The sequence below is a fragment of the Fundulus heteroclitus genome, unplaced genomic scaffold, assembly GCF_011125445.2.
Source record: "Fundulus heteroclitus isolate FHET01 unplaced genomic scaffold, MU-UCD_Fhet_4.1 scaffold_36, whole genome shotgun sequence".
Taxonomy (NCBI): Eukaryota; Metazoa; Chordata; class Actinopteri; order Cyprinodontiformes; family Fundulidae; genus Fundulus; species Fundulus heteroclitus.
The window spans coordinates 320,562-343,437 of NW_023396770.1; the positions used below are offsets into that span (position 1 = coordinate 320,562).

At 48.2% G+C, this 22,876-nt stretch overlaps 1 protein-coding gene across 10 annotated transcripts in view; it reads right to left on the reverse strand.

The window, feature by feature from the left end:
* The window catches only part of LOC105934395 (unconventional myosin-VI), a 51,182-nt gene that overhangs the window by 2,716 nt on the left and 25,590 nt on the right, over positions 1 to 22,876 (reverse strand). The window contains exons 23-35 of one of the 10 annotated variants that reach the window (XM_012874337.3): positions 22,304 to 22,433; positions 21,405 to 21,495; positions 20,692 to 20,842; positions 19,218 to 19,426; positions 18,278 to 18,356; positions 17,661 to 17,821; positions 17,391 to 17,429; positions 16,416 to 16,451; positions 15,475 to 15,513; positions 14,115 to 14,218; positions 7,137 to 7,268; positions 5,869 to 5,895; positions 3,573 to 3,794 (exon numbers count right to left, since the gene is read on the reverse strand). In XM_012874337.3, coding sequence (XP_012729791.2) covers positions 3,573 to 3,794; positions 5,869 to 5,895; positions 7,137 to 7,268; positions 14,115 to 14,218; positions 15,475 to 15,513; positions 16,416 to 16,451; positions 17,391 to 17,429; positions 17,661 to 17,821; positions 18,278 to 18,356; positions 19,218 to 19,426; positions 20,692 to 20,842; positions 21,405 to 21,495; positions 22,304 to 22,433 — 1,420 coding nt within the window. Of the gene's footprint in view, positions 1 to 3,572; positions 3,798 to 5,868; positions 5,896 to 7,136; positions 7,269 to 14,114; positions 14,219 to 15,474; positions 15,514 to 16,415; positions 16,452 to 17,390; positions 17,430 to 17,660; positions 17,822 to 18,277; positions 18,357 to 19,217; positions 19,427 to 20,691; positions 20,843 to 21,404; positions 21,496 to 22,303; positions 22,434 to 22,876 lie in introns of all 10 variants that reach the window. The other 9 variants (XM_021322434.2, XM_021322436.2, XM_021322435.2 and 6 more) reach the window with 9 other exon arrangements.

Sequence of the window (22,876 nt, forward strand, 5' to 3'; positions counted from 1 at the left end):
GTCGGTCCACACAGTGGTTCTGAAAGTCCATTTTCAGCAGCACCATTAAGTGTCGGGCGGACTCATGGTTCTGGTAATGCAGTCTGGTGCTGGGCCTTCTCCATAACAGAACCAGCAGTAAGTGATTAAATCTTTTAAAGCTTCCCTAAATGCTCCGGTTGACCCGGTGGACTACAGAACGGTTCTGCTGGTTCTAGAGATCTGCGGCTGAGCGTCAGACCGCCGGCGGCGATGGAGACAATAGAGATAATTTTAATTTGGATCAGTTGTCAGATTTCTTATCTGATTTGGTGTTAAATACTGATAAGGTTATTATAGTGGGTGATTTTAACATCCATGTTGACACAGAATGTGATAACCTTAGTGTAGCCTTTAAAACTATCCTAGATTCAATTGGTTTTGCTCAAAATGTGCATAAACCGATGCACTCTTGGCTTCATACTTTAGACCTTGTGCTGACATATGGCATTGATTGTGAAGAATTAACAGTATTTCCTCACAACCCTGTCCTATCTGATAATTTTTTAATAACATTTGAGTTTAATCTAACTGAGTTCTCCACCCCCAAAAGAGGGTTCCATTATAGTAGATCTTTATCGGATAATGCTGCATCAAACTTTAAATGTTGTTTCATGCCCTTCACAAATAGATGTCTTTGCTAACGCCATGACTTCCTCATTGCGTTCTGCATTAGACAATGTAAAAAGAATGAAAAAGAAGGTGATTGTTCACAGGAAGCTGGCTCCTTGGTTTAATTCAGAGCTGCGTTCCTTGAAGCACAATGTTAGGAAATTGGAGAGAAAATGGCGCTCTACACACCAAGAGGAATCCTACCTAATCTGGAGGGACAGTCTATTGTTGTATAACAAGACCCTTCGCAGAGTTAGAGCAGCATATTTTTCATCATTAATTGAAGAGAATAAAAATAACCCTAGATTTCTCTTCAGTACAGTTGCCAAATTTACTCAGAGTCACAGCTCCGTTGATCCATCCATTCCCTTAGCTCTTAGCAGTAATGACTTTATGGGATTCTTCATAAATAAAATTGATTCCATTAAAAATAAAATAATTGGCATCCTCCCAAACATGATTACCTCGTCCTCAGTAAGTGAGGCAGCATTGGAGGAATCTTTAGAACCTGCGCAGTGTCTGAACTGTTTAGAAGCAGTAGAGCTTTCTGAGCTATCTAAAATTTTAGCTTCATCTAAACCTTCTACCTGCATGGTAGACCCAATCCCAACCAAGTTGTTTAAGGAGGTATTCCCTCTGATCAGTGGTCCTATTTTAGACATGATTAATCTATCCTTAGTAAATGGATATGTACCACAGGTTTTGAAAGTAGCTGTTATTAAACCTTTACTTAAGAAACCTTCTCTTGATCAGGATGAGTTAGTAAACTACAGACCTATATCTAATCTTCTTATCTAAAATTCTTGAGAAAGTAGTTGCTAATCAACTTTGTGAACATTTACAAAGTAATGACCTACTGGAGGAGTTTCAGTCAGGCTTTAGAGCTCATCATAGCACTGAAACAGCTCTGGTGAAGGTCACTAATGATATTCTCATGGCCTCAGATAATGGACTTGTGTCTATACTTGTCCTGTTAGATCTCAGTGCTGCATTTGATACAGTTGATCACAATATTCTCCTACAAAGACTTGAGCATACTGCAGGGATTAAGGGGAAAGCATTAGGCTGGTTTAAATCTTATCTGTCGGACAGATTCCAGTTTGTTCGTGTTAATAATAAATCTTCCTCAAACTCTAGGGTCACCTGTGGAGTACCACAGGGTTCAGTCCTTGGACCAATTCTCTTTACTATATATATGCTTCCGATAGGCAAAATTATCAGACAGCATGGGATTAATTTCCACTGTTATGCTGATGACACTCAGCTATATTTATCCATAAATCCTGATGAATCCAATCAGTTACTTCGACTGCAGTCATGTCTTGATGACATCAAAAGCTGGATGACTTTAAATTTCCTGCATTTAAATTCTGACAAGACAGAAGTTGTAATCTTTGGGCCAGAGTCTTCAAAAATAAACTTCTTAATCAATCACTTAATCTGGATGGCATTAACTTGGCCTCTGGTAATAAAGTTAAAAATCTTGGTGTTATTTTTGACCAAGACATGTCATTTAAATCCCATATTAAACAGGTTTCCAGAGTTTCCTTTTTTCACCTCAGGAATATCGCCAAAATTAGAAACATTCTGTCCAGGAGTGATGCTGAAAAACTAGTCCATGCATTTGTTACTTTAAGGCTGGACTATTGTAATTCTTTACTATCAGGAAGTCCACAAAATGCAGTTCAAAGTCTTCAGCTGATCCAAAATGCTGCAGCAAGAGTTCTGATGAAAATCAACCAGAGGGATCATATTTCTCCAATTTTAGCTTCCCTTCATTGGCTTCCTGTTAAATCAAGAATAGAATTTAAAATTCTCCTTCTAACGTATAAAGCCCTTAATAATCAAGCTCCATCATATATCAGAGCTCTGATTACCCCGTATGTTCCTAACAGAGCACTTCGCTCTCAGACTGCAGGTCTGCTGGTGGTTCCTAGAGTCTCTAAAAGTAGAATGGGAGGCAGATCCTTTAGCTATCAGGCTCCTCTCCTGTGGAACCAACTCCCAGTTTTGGTCCGTGAGGCAGACACCCCGTCTACTTTTAAGACTAATCTTAAAACTTTCCTTTGTGACAAAGCTTCTAGTCAGAGTGGCTCATGTTACCCTGAGCTACCTCTATAGTTATGCTGCTATAGGCTTAGGCTGCTGGAGGACATCAGGGTCTATTTCTCTCTCTCTGCTGAGTTCTCCTACTGCTCTCCAATCTGCATTGTTTGTTGTTATTTCAGCTTTTAACTTTTTGTTCTCTGTCATTTTTCTCTTCATAGAAGGTACACCTGGTCTGGTGTTCTGTTAGCTGTGACATCATCAGGGGAGGCAGATCATCCTCTATTACCATCTAACATAGAAAGTACTCCTGGGTCAATGTGAGCTTCTGTGCTTTCTGTGTCTCTGCTCCTTCTTCTCTAACATAGAAAGTACTCCTGGGTCAATGTGAGCTTCTGTGCTTTCTGTGTCTCTGCTCTGTCTTCTCTAACATAGAAAGTACTCCTGGGTCAATGTGAGCTTCTGTGCTTTCTGTGTCTCTGCTCTGTCTTCTCTAAGCCCCAGTGGGTGGAGGCAGATGAGCGTTCACACTGAGCCTGGTTCTGGTTCTGCTGGAGGTTCTCCTCCCTGTTAAAGGGGAGTTTTCCTCTCCACTGTCGCTTCATGCATGCTCACTATGAGGGATTGCTGCAAAGCCATCAACAATGCAGACGACTGTCCACTGTGGCTCTACGCTCTTTCAGGAGGAGTGAATGCTGCTTGGAGAGACTTGATGCAATCAACTGGTTCCCTTATATAGGACATTTTTGACCAATCTGTAAAATATGATTGAACTTGACTTTGTAAAGTGCCTTGAGATTACATGTTTCATGATTTGGCGCTATATAAATAAAATTGAATTGAATTTTAGCAGCACCAACGGCTGATTGGTACCGGCGCCGCTGGGTTCTACTGACCGGCCACCAGCAGGATGGGGTGTTTATCCGGGTGCAGCTCCATCTGCCTGGCGATCCACGGCCCGTCGAAGTGGGCGTACCACCAGCCTTTCTTCTGGGGGTTCTGCGGGTCTTTGTACTGGTCCCCGGGTCGGATGAAGGGGATGCGGAAGTAGCGCTGCTGCCGGTTCATGGCCACGTCGTGCTGCCGGGCCGGGATGGGCGGCGCCAGGTTCTGCTGGGCTGCTGGTCAGATATCAGAATGTTTGGGTCAGAACATCAGGCGGTGAGCGGGTCGACACGCAGCTGATGGGAAACGTCTCAGTTCAGATCTGATGGAAAATAAAACACTAATCTAGATCATTTCTCTGTTAAAGTCCAACTTAAATGAACGGGTCAGAACCTGAACCTGTGACCCACATCTTAAAGGTGACCCATTACGCTCCAACACGTTCTGTCTGCACCTAATCTAATCAGATCAGGTTCCTCCTGGGTTCCTGCTGCTCAGAACCAGCTGTTAGTGGGACTCTTTAATATTCACACGTTAAACACCTGAAAGTGGCTGCAGACAGAAGCACCTGTGACCCAGAGTCAGTCCTGCAGCAGAGGAGTTCCTGCAGAACCAGCAGCAGCTGCAGGCCTGCCACAGATCCAGAGCTGCGTTTCTGCCGTGCTAAACTATCCTGTCAGTTTCCCAGAGCCGGTTGGCGGCGGCGCCACAGTCAGCGGTTATTTATGCGCACCAGAAGTAGCGGTCTAGACGAGTAAATGCTGGGAACGTTGTTTAGGTCGGTGTCTGGCTAAGGCTAAAGGATAGCGGTAGCTCTCAGATGAAGAGCCGAAAAATTAGACCCTAATAATAGCACTAGCATCCCTATGGCAAATCTAATGCAAATTAGCATCATGCTAACCTTTAGTTATGCGTCTTTAATTGCAAAGGAATTAATCAGCATGTAAAAATGTTTAGTAGTGCATGTAATTTATTCCAATAATAATAATAAAAATAATAATAATAATAATAATAAAAATAATAATAATAATAACTTAAATGTAAGATATTATATAAAAGCAATGTGTTAAATATTTGTTAGGTTTACTTCACATGGGTTGCTAGGTGACGGGCTGGGCCCACTGATTGTGACGTTTTTGAAACGTGTCGTTTTCCAGACACCAACATTAACTTATTGCTAAAACCAGCTGGATCATGTTTAGTGGTGGAAACCCAAATGGAAGCACAAAAAGATGCAACAGGTTAATTTTTCATAATAGGTCACCTTTAAGTTCTGATCTGAGACATTAGTGGACCATTTCCCATCACTGCCTGTAAACAGGAAGTGGTTCTGTTAGAGCTGAAGGTCAGCGGTGCTGATGAAAGAGGAGGAAACCACAGCGGCTCCAGTCATCCTCTCTACAGCCTAAAATCTGAATCTACAGCCTCAGGATGCTACATGATCCAAACCCAGAAGAAAAAACAGTCAGAAAAAGTTCTTCCATCACCCACACAAGTCCTCAACCCCCCCGCACAGAACCAGAAGGTACAGAACCAGAAGGTACAGAACCAGAAGGTACAGAACCAGGCCAACACCGTCAGAAACACTGGAAACTTCCCAGATGAAGCTGAAGCATCTGCTGGTTGTGCTGAGGAGACGTTTCTCCTTCACTCCCTGCTGGGTCCACTCAGGTTCTGATTGTTCTGCTGCAACAGAAGAGCCCCAGGTGGCTGAGAGCGGTTCTGATGGTCCAGATGTTTAACGGGTCAGCAGTGGCTCAACATGGGACCATCAGAACCAGAGTCTGGACCCGGTTGTTGTTCTCCAGACTAAAGGTTCTGCTCTGGGTCCAAGCCTGGTCCGTTTCCAGTTTTCTCTCTAAATGCAGCCAGGTCGCTGAGGATTACCCAGAATGCCTTTCACCGTTTCTAACAGGCGCCACATTTTATAAACTATAAAATGAGACAGCAATGAGACGTTCTAGATAGCTGCGTTCCCTCACTGCAGGAAGCCGCTGCTCTGAGCATTACCCAGAATCCCTTGCCACTCAGACCACTGCAGGTCCAGACCAGGCAGTAGGTGGCGCTGTTGACCCATTTAGCAGGATTTATCTACACCGTCACCAGGGAACCTTTTCTAACCTTTTCTCCTGCCCCCCCCATCAAGCCTTCACCCCCAGCTGGAGAACCTCTGGTGGAACCCCCCCCCCCCAGCTGGAGAACCTCTGGTGGAACCCGCCCCCCCCAGAGCAGCTAGAAGCATGAAGCAGCAGGAGGCCCGGCCAGGTTAGTCAGGGTTAGCTGGGGGTTCTCTACAGGAACACCTACCTGGTCTTCTCACTGGAGACGTGGAACCTGTTTCACACAGAGCAGGTAATGAGACACACAGCATGACAGCAGACGGTTCTGCTGGGCCCACAGACCCAGGGGACAGGTTCTGGTCTGGATGATGATCTAAACCATCACAGAACCTGAGAACCTTTTTGACCTTAAAGCCAGGAGACGTTCCTCTGACAGACGTACGATCTTTGGTTCCGTCTCATTTAGAACCGTTCCATCTATCCAGCATAAGGCCGCTCGCTTAGTGCCAAGATGTCCTTTGGCCTCCACTGAAGGTTGCTGTATAATTTATTAATTTTTAAAAAAGTCACACTAACAGCTCAGATAATTATCATTTTACCAGATGCTAAGACTAAATTAATGATAAACTGTGAGACACATCTGTTCTTAGAGCGGTTCAGGAATAAGTTCCTTAAACATTAACTTCCTTTAAAGAGCGCTGAAATGCAACGTTTTAAATTTAAGTTTAAATGTAATTTATAGAACGTGACGTCAGATTAATTATGTGCAAATCATAAATTAATGTCAAATTGTCCTGAATGTGAACAACTTTGTATTGTTTCAATCGGACCTTTAACAGGGATCCTGTCTGCGGTTCTGCTGGGTCCAACAGAACCTGTCAGGTCCAACAGAACCGCAGACGCCTCAGTCAAGGTGGGAAACTAGAAGTTGGATCAGAACCTTCTGGTAAATGGTTCTGTGTTTTCTTAAAGAACCTTCAGGGTTCTCCAGAACCACTCAGAGGTGAAATCTAGCAGTGGATGAGAGTGGGCGTGTCTCTCTGCAGTCTGGCCTCTGATTGGACAGAAAACAGGAAGTCCTCCAGCAGTGGCTGGAGGCTACCTGACAGAACCGGAACCTCCTGGAAATGGACTTTCCAGGAGGTTCCTCCTCAGAACCGGGCCGCCAACCTGAGCGCAGCCCGGTTAATCTGAGCGGATCGTCTCACAGTCCTGCAACAACTATTAGTTAGAACCAGAACTTCTACTGAACCAGAACTCTCATTAACACCAGTGAGGACCAGCTCGCCGTGGTTTGGTTCTGACCCAGAAAGAGCCGGATCAGCACGTCACAACGCATCAGTGCTGAGCGCGCTCAGTGCGACGGACGTTCTCTAGCAGCTCTGGGTTCAGGAACATCCAGGTAGAACATTTCACAGAACAGCAACAGAACCTGCCTGATGGACCGTAAGCACTGTAACAGAACCTGTGGAGCAGAACCTGTGGAGCAGAACCTGTGGAGCAGAACCGTCATACCGTAGTCCAGGACGGATTTGGGCGCTCGCTGCTCCGGCTCGGCGTTCCTCTTCTTGTTCTTGGACTTCCAGGCGTGGTACACTTTGAGACGGCGGTGGAACTCCTCCCTGCAGGCGGCCAGCAGCTCGATGTCTGCAGACAGAAGAACCACAGAGTTCTGATCCCGGTTCTGAAGCATGAGGGAGAACCTTCACATTAATGCTGCCCACAGCAATGCTGCAGGAAAACCCGCAGAACCTCCTGGTTCTGGATCATCCTAAAACCAGTAGAACCTCCAGGATCAGCCTAAAACCAGCAGAACCCCCTGGTTCTGGATCAGCCTAAAACCAGTAGAACCACTTGGATCAGCCTAAAACCAACAGAATCTACAGGATCAGCCTAAAACCAGTAGAACCACTTGGATTAGCTTAAAACCCGCAGAACCACCTGGTTCTGGATCATCCTAAAACCAGTAGAACCACGTGGTTCTGGATCATCCTAAAACCAGTAGAACCACTTGGATCAGCCTAAAACCAGCAGAACCACCCGGATCAGCCTAAAACTAGCAGAACCTCCAGGATCAGCCTAAAATCAGCAGAACCTCCTGGATCAGCCTAAAACCAGTAGAACCACGTGGTTCTGGATCATCCTAAAACCAGTACAACCACTTGGATCAGCCTAAAACCAGCAGAACCACCCGGATCAGCCTAAAACCAGCAGAACCTCCAGGATCAGCCTAAAACTAGCAGAACCTCCTGGATCAGCCTAAAACCAGTAGAACCACCCTGATCAGCCTAAAACCAGCAGAACCACCTGGATCAGCCTAAAACCAGCAGAACCTCTTGGTTCTGGATCAGCCTAAAACCAGCAGAACCTCCAGGATCAGCCTAAAACCAGCAGAACCACCTGGATCAGCCTAAAACCAGCAGAACCACCCGGATCAGCCTAAAACTAGCAGAACCTCCAGGTTCTGGATCAGTCTAAAACCAGTAGAACCACCTGGTTCTGGATCAGTCTAAAACCAGCAGAACCGTCTGGTTCTGGATCAGCCTAAAACCAACAGAACCTCCTGGATCAGCCTAAAACCAACAGAACCTCCTGGATCAGCCTAAAACCAGCAGAACCTCCTGGTTCTGGATCATCCTAAAACCAACAGAACCTCCTGGATCAGCCTAAAACCAACAGAACCTCCTGGATCTGGATCAGCCTAAAACCAGCAGAACCACCCGGATCTGGATCAGCCTAAAACCAGCAGAACCACCCGGATCAGCCTAAAACCAGCAGAACCTCCTAGATCAGCCTAAAACCAACAGAACCTCCTGGTTCTGGATCAGCCTAAAACCAACAGAACCTCCTGGATCAGCCTAAAACCAGCAGAACCACCCGGATCAGCCTAAAACCAGCAGAACCTCCTAGATCAGCCTAAAACCAACAGAACCTCCTGGTTCTGGATCAGCCTAAAACCAACAGAACCTCCTGGATCAGCCTAAAACCAGCAGAACCTCCTGGATCAGCCTAAAACCAGCAGAACCACCTGGATCAGCCGAAAACCAGCAGAACCACCTGGATCAGCCTAAAACCCACAGAACCACCTGGTTCTGGATCAGCCTAAAACCAGCAGAACCTCCAGGATCATCCTAAAACCAGCAGAACCTCCTGGATCAGCCTAAAACCAGCAGAACCTCCTGGATCACCTAAAACCAGCAGGATCTCCTGGTTCTGGATCAGCCTAAAACCAGCAGAACCTCCAGGATCATCCTAAAACCAGCAGAACCTCCTGGATGATCCTTAGGATCATCCTAAAACCAGCAGAACCTCCCGGTTCTGGATCAGCCTAAAACCAGCAGAACCTGCTGGATCAGCCTAAAACCAACAGAACCACCTGGATCAGCCTAAAACCAACAGAACCACGTGGATCGGCCTAAAACCAACAGAACCACCCGGATCAGCCTAAAACCAGCAGAACCTCCTGGATCAGCCTAAAACCAACAGAACCACCCGGATCAGCCTAAAACCAGCAGAACCAAATGGATCAGCCTAAAACCAGCAGAACCTCCTGGATCAGCCTAAAACCAGCAGAACCTCCAGGATCATCCTAAAACCAGCAGAACCTCCTGGATCAGCCTAAAACCAGCAGAACCAAATGGATCAGCCTAAAACCAGCAGAACCTCCAGGATCATCCTAAAACCAGCAGAACCTCCTGGATCATCCTAAAACCAACAGAACCTCATGGATCATCCTAAAACCAGCAGAACCTCCCGGTTCTGGATCAGCCTAAAACCAGCAGAACCTGCTGGATCAGCCTAAAACCAACAGAACCACCCGGATCAGCCTAAAACCAACAGAACCACCCGGATCAGCCTAAAACCAGCAGAACCTCCTGGATCAGCCTAAAACCAACAGAACCACCCGGATCAGCCTAAAACCAGCAGAACCTCCTGGATCAGCCTAAAACCAACAGAACCACCCGGATCAGCCTAAAACCAACAGAACCTCCTGGATCAGCCTAAAACCAGCAGAACCAAATGGATCAGCCTAAAACCAACAGAACCTCCTGGATCAGCCTAAAACCAGCAGAACCTCCTGGATCAGCCTAAAACCAGCAGAACCTGCTGGATCAGTCTAAAAATTACAACCCAGGGTCCAGACTAGGAAGCAGAGCCGTAGTTTAACACACCTCTCTGCAGCTTCTGTACTGTTACCCACCCATTATCCTATTGAGACGGTGACTTTCCCACGGCCAAAACTTAACAGATCAAAAACTGATCTAAAAGGAACAAATCATAAAAACCTAATAAAAATCAATACGGTTCACCTTGAACCTAAAAATAAAATAATTAAATGTGGTCTATTAAATATAAGGTCTCTCCCTCCAAAGACTTTGTTAGTTAATGAATTGATTTCTGATAAACAGATTGATTTGTTTTGTCTCACAGAAACCTGGCTGCAAGAGGACTACGTTAGTATAAATGAGTCAACTCCCTCCAGTTATTCAAATTTCCACATTCCCAGATCTGTGGGAAGAGGAGGAGGAGTGGCAACCATCTTTCAGTCTGATTTATTAATTAGTCCCAGGCCAACTAATAATTACAGTTCTTTTGAACATTTAACCCTCAGTTTCCCTCATCCAAACTGCAAAGCAATAAAACCTCTTCTGTTTGTTGTTTTGTATCGTCCACCAGGCCCTTACACTCAGTTTTTGGATGAGTTGTCAGATTTCTTATCTGATTTGGTGTTAAATACTGATAAGGTTATTATAGTGGGTGATTTTAACATCCATGTTGACAAAGAATGTGATAACCTTAGTGTAGCCTTTAAAACTATCCTAGATTAAATTGGTTTTGTTCAAAATGTGCATAAACCGACGCACTCTTTGCTTCATACTTTAGACCTTGTGCTGACATATGGCATTGATTGTGAAGAATTAAGACAGTATTTTCTCACAACCCTGTCCTGTCTGATCATTTTTTAATAACATTTGAGTTTAATCAAACTAAGTTCTCCACCCCATAAAGAGGGTTCCATTATTGTAGATCTTTATTGGATAATGCAGTATCAAACTTTAAAGTCTCTGTCCCCCTCTTAATATCGTCAGTATTGCAGAAATGCCCTGTAGATGGCAGCAATGCTGTTTCTTCCCATTCACAAATCGATACCTTTGCTAACAATCTGACTTCCTCATTGCATTCGGCATTAGACAATGTAGATCCCTTGAAAAAGAAGGTGATTATTCACAGGAAGCTGGCTCCTTGGTTTAATTCAGAGCTGCGTTCCTTGAAGCACAATGTTAGGAAATTGGAGAGAAAATGGCGCTCTACACACCAAGAGGAATCCTACCTAATCTGGAGGGACAGTCTATTGTTGTATAACAAGACCCTTCGCAGAGTTAGAGTAGCATATTTTTCATCATTAATTGAAGAGAATAAAAATAATCCTAGATTTCTCTTCAGTACAGTTGCCAAACTTACCCAGAGCCACAGCTCTGTTGATCCATCCATTCTCTTAGCTCTTAGCAGTAATGATTTTATGGGATTCTTCATAAATAAAATTGATGCCATTAAAAATAAAATAATTGGCATCCTCCCAAACATGATTACCTCGTCCTCAGTAAGTGAGGCAGCGTTGGAGGAATCTTTAGAACCTGCGCAGTGTCTGAACTGTTTAAAAGCAGTAGAGCTTTCTGAGCTATCTAAAATTTTAGCTTCATCTAAACCTTCTACCTGTATGTTAGACCCAATCCCAACCAAGTTGTTTAAGGAGGTATTCCCTCTGATCAGTGGCACTATTTTAGACATGATTAATCTATCCTTACTAAATGGATATGTACCACAGGCTTTTAAAGTAGCTATTATTAAACCTTTACTTAAGAAACCATCTCTTGATCAAGATGAGTTAGTAAATTACAGACCTATATCTAATCTTCTTTTCTTCATCTAAAATTCTTGAGAAAGTAGTTGCTAATCAACTTTGTGAACATTTACAAAGTAATGACCTACTGGAGGAGTTTCAGTCAGGCTTCAGAGCTCATCATAGCACTGAAACAGCTCTGGTGAAGGTCACTAATGATATTCTCTTGGCCTCAGATAATGGACTTGTGTCTGTACTTGTCCTGTTAGATCTCAGTGCTGCATTTGATACAGTTGATCACAATATTCTCCTACAAAGACTTGAGCATACTGTAGGGATTAAGGGGAAAGCATTAGGCTGGTTTAAATCTTATCTGTCAGACCGATTCCAGTTTGTTCATGTTAATAATAAATGTTCCTCAAACTCTAGGGTCACCTGTGGAGTACCACAGGGTTCAGTCCTTGGACCAATTCTATTTACTATATATATGCTTCCCATCGGCAAAATTATCAGACAGCATGGGATTAATTTCCACTGTTATCCTGATGACACTCAGCTATATTTATCCATAAATCCTGATGAATCCAATCAATTACTTCCACTGCAGTCATGTCTTGATGACATCAAAAGCTGGATGACTTTAAATTTCCTGCACTTAAATTCTGACAAGACAGAAGTTGTAATCTTTGGACCAGAGTCCTCAAAAAATAAACTTCTTAACCAATCACTTAATCTGGATGGCATTAACTTGGCCTCTGGTAATAAAGTTAAAAATCTTGGTGTTATTTTTAACCAAGACATGTCATTTAAATCCCATATTAAACAGGTTTCCAGAGTTTCCTTTTTTCACCTCAGGAATATCGCCAAAATTAGAAACATTCTGTCCAGGAGTGATGCTGAAAAACTAGTCCATGCATTTGTTACTTCAAGGCTGGACTATTGTAATTCTTTACTATCAGGAAGTCCACAAAATGCAGTTCAAAGCCTTCAGCTGATCCAAAATGCTGCAGCAAGAGTTCTGATGAAAATCAACAAGAGGGATCATATTTCTCCAATTTTAGCTTCCCTTCATTGGCTTCCTGTTAAATCAAGAATAGAATTTAAAATTCTCCTTCTAACGTATAAAACCCTTAATAATCAAGCTCCATCATATATCAGAGCTCTGATTACCCCGTATGTTCCTAACAGAGCACTTCGCTCTCAGACTGCAGGTCTGCTGGTGGTTCCTAGAGTCTCTAAAAGTAGAATGGGAGGCAGATCCTTTAGCTATCAGGCTCCTCTCCTGTGGAACCAACTCCCAGTTTTGGTCCGTGAGGCAGACACCCCGTCTACTTTTAAGACTAATCTTAAAACTTTCCTTTGTGACAAAGCTTCTAGTCAGAGTGGCTCATGTTACCCTGAGCTACCTCTATAGTTATGCTGCTATAGGCTTAGGCTGCTGGAGGACATCAGGGTCTATTTCTCTCTCTCTGCTGAGTTCTCCTACTGCTCTCCAATCTGCATTGTTTGTTGTTATTTCAGCTTTTAACTTTTTGTTCTCTGTCATTTTCTCTTCATAGAAGGTACACCTGGTCTGGTGTTCTGTTAGCTGTGACATCATCAGGGGAGGCAGATCATCCTCTATTACCATCTACCATAGAAAGTACTCCTGGGTCAATGTGAGCTTCTGAGCTTTCTGTGTCTCTGCTCTGTCTTCTCTAACATAGAAAGTACTCCTGGGTCAATGTGAGCTTCTGAGCTTTCTGTGTCTCTGCTCTGTCTTCTCTAACATAGAAAGTACTCCTGGGTCAATGTGAGCTTCTGAGCTTTCTGTGTCTCTGCTCTGTCTTCTCTAACATAGAAAGTACTCCTGGGTCAATGTGAGCTTCTGAGCTTTCTGTGTCTCTGCTCTGTCTTCTCTAACATAGAAAGTACTCCTGGGTCAATGTGAGCTTCTGAGCTTTCTGTGTCTCTGCTCTGTCTTCTCTAACATAGAAAGTACTCCTGGGTCAACGTGAGCTTCTGAGCTTTCTGTGTCTCTGCTCTGTCTTCTCTAACATAGAAAGTACTCCTGGGTCAATGTGAGCTTCTGTGCTTTCTGTGTCTCTGCTCTGTCTTCTCTAAGCCCCAGTGGGTGGAGGCAGATGAGCGTTCACACTGAGCCTGGTTCTGGTTCTGCTGGAGGTTCTCCTCCCTGTTAAAGGGGAGTTTTCCTCTCCACTGTCGCTTCATGCATGCTCAGTATGAGGGATTGCTGCAAAGCCATCAACAATGCAGACGACTGTCCACTGTGGCTCTACGCTCTTTCAGGAGGAGTGAATGCTGCTTGGAGAGACTTGATGCAACCTGCTGGGTTTCCTTAGAGAGGAAACTTTCTCACCAACCTGGAGGATTTGATGGAAGCTGACTTTGGAAAGAGACTTGAGATGATGCGTTTCATGAATTGGTGCTGCATAAATTAAATTGAATTAAAACCAGCAGAACCTCCTGGATTTGGACCAGTCAGAACCACAAATCTTTATTGTTCTGGTTCTGTAAGCCGATTTTTGACCTTTAACCATCTGGTAGTTGAGACATTTCCATCTGGATCTTCAACATGAATCATTCTTTAACCGCTCCAGTTCCTAAAACCCAAATTAAAGACCCGGTTCTGCAGAACCGCTGACACTCACCACACGACGTGTTGATGGCGTCCCGCAGCTCGGCGTACTTCCACTTGCTCAGCTCGTACTTCTTGGCGTTGGCGGCAGCTTTGGAGGCCAGAACCTGCGGACCTCTGGGACAGGAAACAGAACCGAGTCAGCCGTGAACACCTGGGAACTAAAGATCCGGCTCAGGACTGGAGTCCACACAGGGAGTCAGAACCGCAGAGTCAGAATATGGGCCTACAGGTTTTAGATCCACTTTCCATCTTTTCCTACTGACAATTGATGAGAATCAGAATTTCTGCTGATTCTGTGAACTGGACCTTAATCAGAACCAGACTCTGGATCCAGATCCTCAAACCTTCTGGCTCCCTCTGTGAACTCCACTCCATCAGGAGCTCTCGGCAGCTAACAGGGGAAACCCGAGTCCGGTTCTACAAACCGGACAGAACCACGGGTCGGTAAAGAGGTGAGGAAGACTCAGGAAGCCTGTAGGAGGAAGAGGAAGGAGACAGACTGCATGCTGCAGACACCAGGAGGTCCAGAAGAACCGCCGGTCCAGTGGACCCAGAGTGAGAAGAATCCCTCTGCACCTGTGAACCATCAGCTCGTGACTTTTCATGTTTCAGGATCCACCAGAACCACAACGGGCTTCCAGAACATCTGAGGTTAGGTGACCGGACCTCTGCCGGTGCCGGGTCAGAACCTGGGAATCATCTACAGGCTCAGAGTCGCAGCGAGCCGCCAGATGGTGGCGCTGTTCAGGTCCGGTCCCCGACCCATACTGCACCCTCTGCCCCTCCCCCACCCGTTTCTTCTGCTTCCTTTCCTGCCAGATCCAGACCAGCACCAGGGGCGACAGATTCTGATCAGATTCTGATCCAACTGGACCCGACCTGAGCGTGGGAGCTTTAGGAGGGGAACCAGAGGGAACTTTATCTGACCCGCCTTCAGACCAACGCTGCAGAGATCAGCTCGTTAGAAGCTGCTGAGTTCTTTGGCGCCGACCCGGACCGTCGACTTTTGGGTCAGCTGCTGGTTCCGAGGAGTGGCAACGAGACGGAACCGCAGAGCGGTCCACAAGCCTGATCTTCACAGCGTTCCTGTTTCTGCTCGAGTTACCGGACCCGGCGCCAGAGCATCACTGAGTAAAGCAGCAGAACCGACCCGCGGGTCAAATGTTCTGGGTTTCAGCAGCTGGAGGTTCTGCTGAAAGCTCAGAAGAACCAGAACCTTCTTTGCTGAGGGAATCAAACATCATCCCTGGAAGTACATGTGGATCGGGTCAATGATTCAGAATCACCGGGTTTTCATTAATGATTTGGTCCAAATCAGGAAAAATCAGAGCGGCTGATTGGTTGATTTGGTTCCGACCGTTTTTACCCACCGGGACAGAAGTTCAGTCATCTCCCTCGCCATTTCCTCCCTGCAAAGCATGATGGTCCAGATTTAGCAGCCAGCAGAGTGGGCGGAGCTTATCAGACAACATTTAAACCCAAAGAACCCAAACAGAACCTGGAAGAACTGACCCAAACAGAACCTGGAAGAACTGACCCAAACAGAACCTGGAAGAACTGACCTAAACAGAACCTAGAGGAACTGACCTAAACAGAACCTAGAGGAACTGACCTAAACAGAACCTAGAGGAACTGACCCAAACAGAACCTAGAGGAACTGACCTAAACAGAACCTAGAGGAACTGACCCAAACAGAACCTGGAGGAGCTGACCCAAACAGAACCTGGAAGAACTGACCCAAACAGAACCTTTACACCAGAAATGGTTCCTCTGGGGTCTGAACACACCAGCAACTGTAATCTAAACCTGTTCTGTGATCATTAGGTTCTGGTTCTGTCTGTCTGAGCCCGGTCCAGCTCAGGTTTTCATGGTGTTTCAAGCAAACAGAACCACAGAACCTCATTTCTGGGTTTTCAGGTTTGATGCAGCAAGCGGGCCAGAATCAGAGGCAACCGGACCTTCGCTCAGTCTGTCTGAAACGTCCTGGTCAGTTCTGGCGGCTCCGCTGACCAACCTGGACCGGACCTGGACTGGACCGGACCTGGACTGGCTCGGTCCAGTCCAGGTCCGGTCCAGTCCAGCAGCGTTCCAAATGCAGGTTAGGCAGAACCAAGAATTTGGACCTGGTGTCAAAATGTTTCCAGACAGACCGGAGCGAAGGTCCGGGTGCCTCTGATTCTGGCCTGCCTGCTGGTACCGACCCGGTACCAGCTGAGGATCCGTGGATCAGCGCCGTTTCTAACAGCATCCGGACTGTAGGTTCTGAAGCGACCCGGTTTGAGAAGTTCTGAGTGTGAGGGAGGAAACCTACATGGTGTAGTTCTTCAGCTTTGTGCTGCCGGCGCCGCTGTGAAGACAGTTAGAGGAGAGTTAGAGAACCAGAACCGGGTCAGGTCCATTCAGCCCCATCAGGGGAGACCAGCTGCTCGCTGTTCACATGATCCACTCCAGAACCCGCTCACCAACACAGAACCTTCCACTGGTTCCTGTTTTCCACCAAACTGGGTCCGGCAGCACCGGTTCTGAGTGGACCCCAGTAGACCCAGCCCAGAACCGGGCCAGAGAGGAGAACCTGGGGTTCAGATCCACTTTCTATCGACCAGAACTGGTTTCCACGGCGCCGACCCAACACCGCCAAGGTCCAACAGAACCACCTGACCTACTGCTGGACTTTCTCAGGGATTAAAGTCCGGTTCTACGGCGCCACGGTTCTGAGCTGCCGGTGGCTAGACGACAGCAGCCAAGTTGAGGTCCGGGCGGGACCGGCTGGTCCAGACGGGACCGTCCAGCTTCAGAACCGCCGGGTTGGCGGGAGGATGCAGAACCCTGAATTTGGACATGGCGCGTGACGGTTCTGAAGCCGTGGACAACCAAGCCAGTTCTGGGATTCTGCAGAACCGGGCCTGGAACCAGTGAGGTGGAAAATGTGAGCAGAACTAAAAGTAGAATTTTTGATGCCGTTGATCTGAGTGTCTGATAAAAAGCTGCAGAATCAGAACCGGTTCTGATTCTGAACCGGTTCTGATTCTGAACCGGTTCTGTGGCTGGAAACAATCAGGGTTTGCTGACCGGTTCTGATTCTGAACCGTCTGACTGGGAACACGGGTTAGAACCGAGCCGGTTCTGGTAAAGGAGGCTGTTAGCGGGGGTTAGAATCGAGCCGGTTCTGATTCTGAACCGTCTGACTGGGTCCGGTTCTGTTAGCGGGGGGGTGGTTGCAGCATGCAGGCAGGGAAAGAGGCGGGGTTAATTTCCAGAGGTCAAAGGTCAAAGGTGAGGCTCTTACGCTGCTCTCTCGGGGGACGACGGAACGGAGGAGCCGTTGCTGGGAGAACAGAAGAAGAAGAACACGATTAAACAGGGCGGTTCCGTCAGAACCTCTCTGGTTCTGGTTCTGTGTCAGCGGGTTGGTCCGGTAAGGCTCGGATGGAAGATGAGGAATAAAAACGTGTCTGACGTGATGCTGGACCCATTAACGGGGTTCTAACGGGGTTCTAACGGGTTCTCCGTGCGGTCCAATCGGACCGAGCCTGGAGTTCTGACCGGGTCCGGTTACCTGCGCAGGCCCGAGTCGTTCAGCGCCTCCTCGGGGATGAGCTCGGCCTCGCTCTGGGCGATCCGCATGGCCAGCTCCCGGTCCCTCCTCTCCTGCTCCAGAACCGCCTGCCGGGCCACATCCTGCTCCCGCTCCGCCTGCAGCTGCAGCTCCATCTCCACCTGGACACACAGAGCCATCAGCCCGCCGGGCCAGAACCAGAACCTGCTGCCAGTTCAGCCCGCCGGGCCAGAACCAGAACCTGCTGCCTGTTCTGCCCGAGCCACCAGGACGGTTTGGACCTGTGCTGGCATGCCGAGGCGGTCCAGTGAGAATCAATGACCCCTCAGAAAACCCGGCGGTGTCCCGGTTCTGACCCGGAATGACACCTGCAGCCGCCCACCTGGTGAACAGAACCAGAACCAGCCAGCGGGGCAGGTCAACAGAACCAGAACTCGTTTCTGTCACCCATTTGGTTCCGTTTCTGTGGAGGTTCTGAAAGGTTCTGCACCATCAGCCTCACAGGAACCTTTATCCGCCCAGGCAGAGGGTCCAATGAACGCCCCCCCCAGAGCTCTGATCAGGTTCTGGTTCTGGTTCTGGTTTAAACCCGACAGCATGAAGAAATCAGCACCAACCTGCAGCCGCCGCTCCTCTTCCTCCCTCTTCTTCCTCTCCTCCTCTTCCTGCTTCCTCTTCACCTCCATCTCCGCCTTCCTGCAGGGGAAACACGACAGAACCCGTCAGAACCCATCAGAACCCGTCAGAACCTCCGCTAAAGCAGATTCCCTGCCGGTTCTGCTGAAAGTCCGATGTTCTGGTGCTGCCCAGTGCCAGAAACCACCGGGACACCAGGAGCAGTTAGAGCAAGGCGCTTGGTCCCCGGTTCGAATCCCAGAGATTGCTCCCGGCGCCGCCCAGCGGTTCTGCTGGGACGGTTCTGCTGCAGAAACAATGATTTCCTGTTTGCTGTCAGAACCGGCGCCGGGCTCGGACCTTCAGCGGCTCCTGGGAGCTGATGTCTGATTAGCAGCAGCGGTTTGTGACGGCGGCGCCATCAGTCGCTGCGGGGGGGCGAGCGGCGCCGACCCAACAGAACATCTGACCTAACCTTTAAAACTCACCTAAAGCAAACAGAACCACTGCATTTAACCGGGTCATCCAGAACCTCACACTAACGGGTCAGCGGTCCAAAGTGGACCAGGACCAACGTTGCCACCGGTGCAGAGCTCAGCACCGGCAGCAGGTGAGCAGAGCGGAGGATGGATCCTAGAGGTTCTGTTGGACTGACGGCCGGTGCCACCAGAACTCCTGGTGCTGAGCCAGAGGTTCTGTTGCCTCTGGAAGCAGCTGTCGGGCTCGTCTGGAGAACCTCGGCAGAACCTTCGGGTCGTACCGAGCAGAAAGTTCTGCTAACGAGGGAAGCAGCTCTTCAGGCGGGTCCAGAAACACCCGCTGGTTCTCCTGAACCGGGCCTGCGGTCCTTGCCGGTTCAGCCCCAGCCCTGATCAGCAGAGGTGTGCCTGGTTCTGCCGGGCTCCTGCAGAACCCGTCAGAACCGGCTGGTTTGCCACTTACAGCCGGCGGTCTTCGTCGTCCTGCCGGCGGCGCTGCTCCTCCTCCTCCCTCCTCCTGCGCTCCTTCTCCATCTCCTCCTGGATGCGGCGCAGACGCTCCCGCTCCTCCTCCTCCTTCTTCTTGTTCTGAAGGTCCGTCAGCAGCTTCTCGGACCGGGTCACCAGCGCCTGGAACTCGTGGTCGATGTCCAGGCGGCTCATCATGGTGCCCTGCAACACAAACACGGACCAGAACCGGGCTTAGTAGGAGCAGGTTCTGACCCAGCGGGTCAGAACCTGCTCCTACGACCAGAACATCAAACATCACCTCCTGTCAGCGGCTGCTACCTACGGCAAGCCATCAGGGCCAAATATTTGCTCTTTTCCAACCAAAAAGATGTAAAAACAGGAAGTTAACGTGTAATGGGTCAGGATGCCAGAACCTCCAGAACTGCAGAAGTTCTGAGCGCTGATCCGTTCTCCAGCAGCAGAGAGGTGGGCTGTTCGTCAGGCAGAAATAAAAGCTGCTCAGAGAGCCACTAAATACTAAAACATTGTTATTAGAAGAACCTGGACGGGTTCTACAGGCGTGTTCTCCAGGCGGGTTCTAGGTCCAGACTGAGGAGTTTCAGGTAAACTCGGCCTCAGAACTGCAGACATTCACCTAAGAGCTTTAAAATATGAAAATATGAAACATTTTATTAAAAAAGTCTGGTATGGCAAGCCATTTATGCAATAATAAAACCCATTACCACCACTACAGGTTCTGTGGTGGTCATTACTGGATCAGCAGAACCTTCAGGTCCGGTTTGACCAGAACCATCCAGAGGTGAAATGAGAGTGGGCGTGTCTCTCTGCACTCTGGGCTCTGATTGGACAGAAAGTAGGAAGTCCTCCAGCTGTGGGAGACACGCTGGCTAGAAGGGGAACCGGTTTAAATCCTAAAGGTTCTGGATGTTTCGGCAGGTCCAAACCATCAGAACATTCTGGGGTTGAGTTAAACTGTGATTGTGAAAAGAAAAATGATCAAGATGATATCTGGGTCGGGTAAGCTTCCTAAGACCCGTTTAAACTTTGATGGTTCTGGTGTAAACCATGGGGGGGGGGGGGGTATTTGGGTCCAAACAGGACCGGGTTTGGATGGAGAGCGGGGCTGAATATTCGGACCAACCGGCACCTGAAGAATAATCGGGTCCAAAATGTTCTGGTACTGACCAACATGCAGTGCAGAGGGCTTCCCTGTCATTCTGTCCAGCAGTGTTTACAGAACCGCCAGAACCCGGACCCAGCATAGAGCCTGTAGAACCTCTAGAACCTCCAGAACCCGGACCCAGCAAAGAGTCTGTAGAACCTCTAGAACCCGGACCCAGCAAAGAGCCTGTAGAACCTCTAGAACCTCCAGAACCCGGACCCAGCAAAGAGCCTGTAGAACCGCCAGAACCCTGGACCCAGCGTAGAGCCTGTAGAACCTGTAGAACCCCCAGAACCGAACTCACCTTGATTCTGAGCATCAGGGCGTCGATGGCGTTCTCCAGGCCCTCGATCTGTTTGCTCATCTCCTGCTTGCCCTCCTTCAGGCCGCCCACCACCTCGTTGAAGCGGCCCATCCTCTCCTTCAGGTTCCGGACCTTCACCAGCCCGTCGATTCTGGAACCACAGGAACCGGGCCTCCGTTAGAGAAGCCTTTATTATATCATCGTTCTACCGGGGAGCTTTGCTGACGGTACCGGGCAGAACCTGCCCGGTGGCAGTAAATGCAGCAGAACCGCCGCCTCCCCAGAACCGCCGCTGCAGAACCGTTAATTAGTCACTCAATAATCTTGCGGCTCCAGCGCCTGGTTTGCTCTAATTAATCCTGCCGACGCGTTTCGCCTCATTAAGGTTCGTTAGAACCCCCCGGTTCCTACCAGAACCCCCCTGCAGTCGTTAACGCTCAGTAATCAGTCACTCTGTCGCCTGGAACGGATCAGCAGGCTGTCAGATAAGATGAAGGACCCCCAGAGGAGGAAGAGGCCTCCTCTTCACCTGCATCCCTCACGGTACCTGCCGGGTCCAAAGTGTTGGTAATCAGAGGAAGAACCGCTGCATGTGCAACGAGCAGAACGGCGCTGCTGAGCTGTGAAAGTGACGGATGATGAAGAGGAGGAGCAGCAGATGAAGAGCGGGGGCGGCTGAAGGAGCGTGAAGGTGAGAATGAGAGCCAACCCACCGAGGTTTGTGCTTCTTCCTGCAGAGCCACATCCGGACCGTCTTCTGCATCTGGATGCAGGCGCTGGCCCGGTACACGATCTTATTCTTCACTGCAACACACACAGAAGCAGGGAGGCCCGTCAGCAGGGGGCGCTGTGCTGGATAAACACACACACCGCGCACAAAGGGAGGCCTTAAAGGCCCAGCGTGAGTCAGGTGGAGCCACCTAGTGGCCGAGCCCTGCTGCTGCAACAGGAAGCAGCGCTAATCTGAACGGGATTAATAATCTGGAGGGTCCAATCCCGGGTTGACCCGAGGAGTCAGCCTCAGCACCGGTTCATGGTCCAGAAAGAACCGCCTTATACGGATGAAGGCCCGGCCCATTTAGCTGCAGAACCCTCAGGAGAACCAGCCTGATCCGACTACACCACCCAAAGCTCCTGGACCAGCACCAGAACCGGACCAGGGAGCAAACTAAAGGTTCTGATCAAGTTCAGGCACCATGGTGGAAAATTATTTTATCCTTCATCCGACTCTGGCTGGTTCTGGCCGGTTCTGACCGACCCACCGGGCCCGACTGCTTTGCTTGTGTTTCTGGTCCTTTTCTGACAAAACCTAAAACAGAATAAACGTGTGAAAAAGTTGAAACCTTTATTTAGAAGCTGGACTGTTTAATTTCTGAGCTGGCGGACCCTCCAGACGGTTCTTCACGTTCTACAACCTTCATTAATCTACAACCTTCATTAATCTACGATAATCTCACTGTTTATTCATTCCTGTTGGGAACTAAACGGCTTTCTTGTTTCTGGTAGAAGCTGAAACTCGTCAGGCCGCAGGAAGGCGTGCGTTAAGCGTTCAGGGAGGAGCGGGTCCTCCAGGTCCGGCCCGGTGGACCTGCAGGAGAACAGCGGTGCTTACGCTTGATGACGGACAGGGAGCACCACTGGACCTTCTTCCAGCGGCTGTGGATGAGCCACTTGTTGACCTTCTTGACCAGCTCCGCCAGGTGGTCCGGGTCCGACCTCATGATCTGGTCAAACTCTGCGAACTGGACCCAGTCAGAACATTAAAACCACACAGCAGCAGCAGAGACAGCTCTAGCAGAACATTGGTAACGTCTGCTAGAGAGAAAAAGACGTTTTTAGGACCGTCAATGAAAACGTTTCTGCTGGAATATCGCGTCTGAAAACCTGAACAAACTCATCCAGGTAGTTTTTTCTGTGGATTCCTCATCATATTACACACGTGTGCCTCCCTGAGAGGACACGCAAACACGTCACCCTTAATGCACAATTCATAACCTCAAACCTTCTACTATAACAAACATCTTATTTGACTTTAAAGTTCACCAAACCTCATCTTTCATGTTTACTTCCTCTCAGACGTGCAGCTGAAGGCTGTCAGTGACAGGAATACGAGAGATATGGAAATATAGCCAGATATCAGGATATCCATATAGAAATTGGCGACTGTAACTATTTACATATTTAC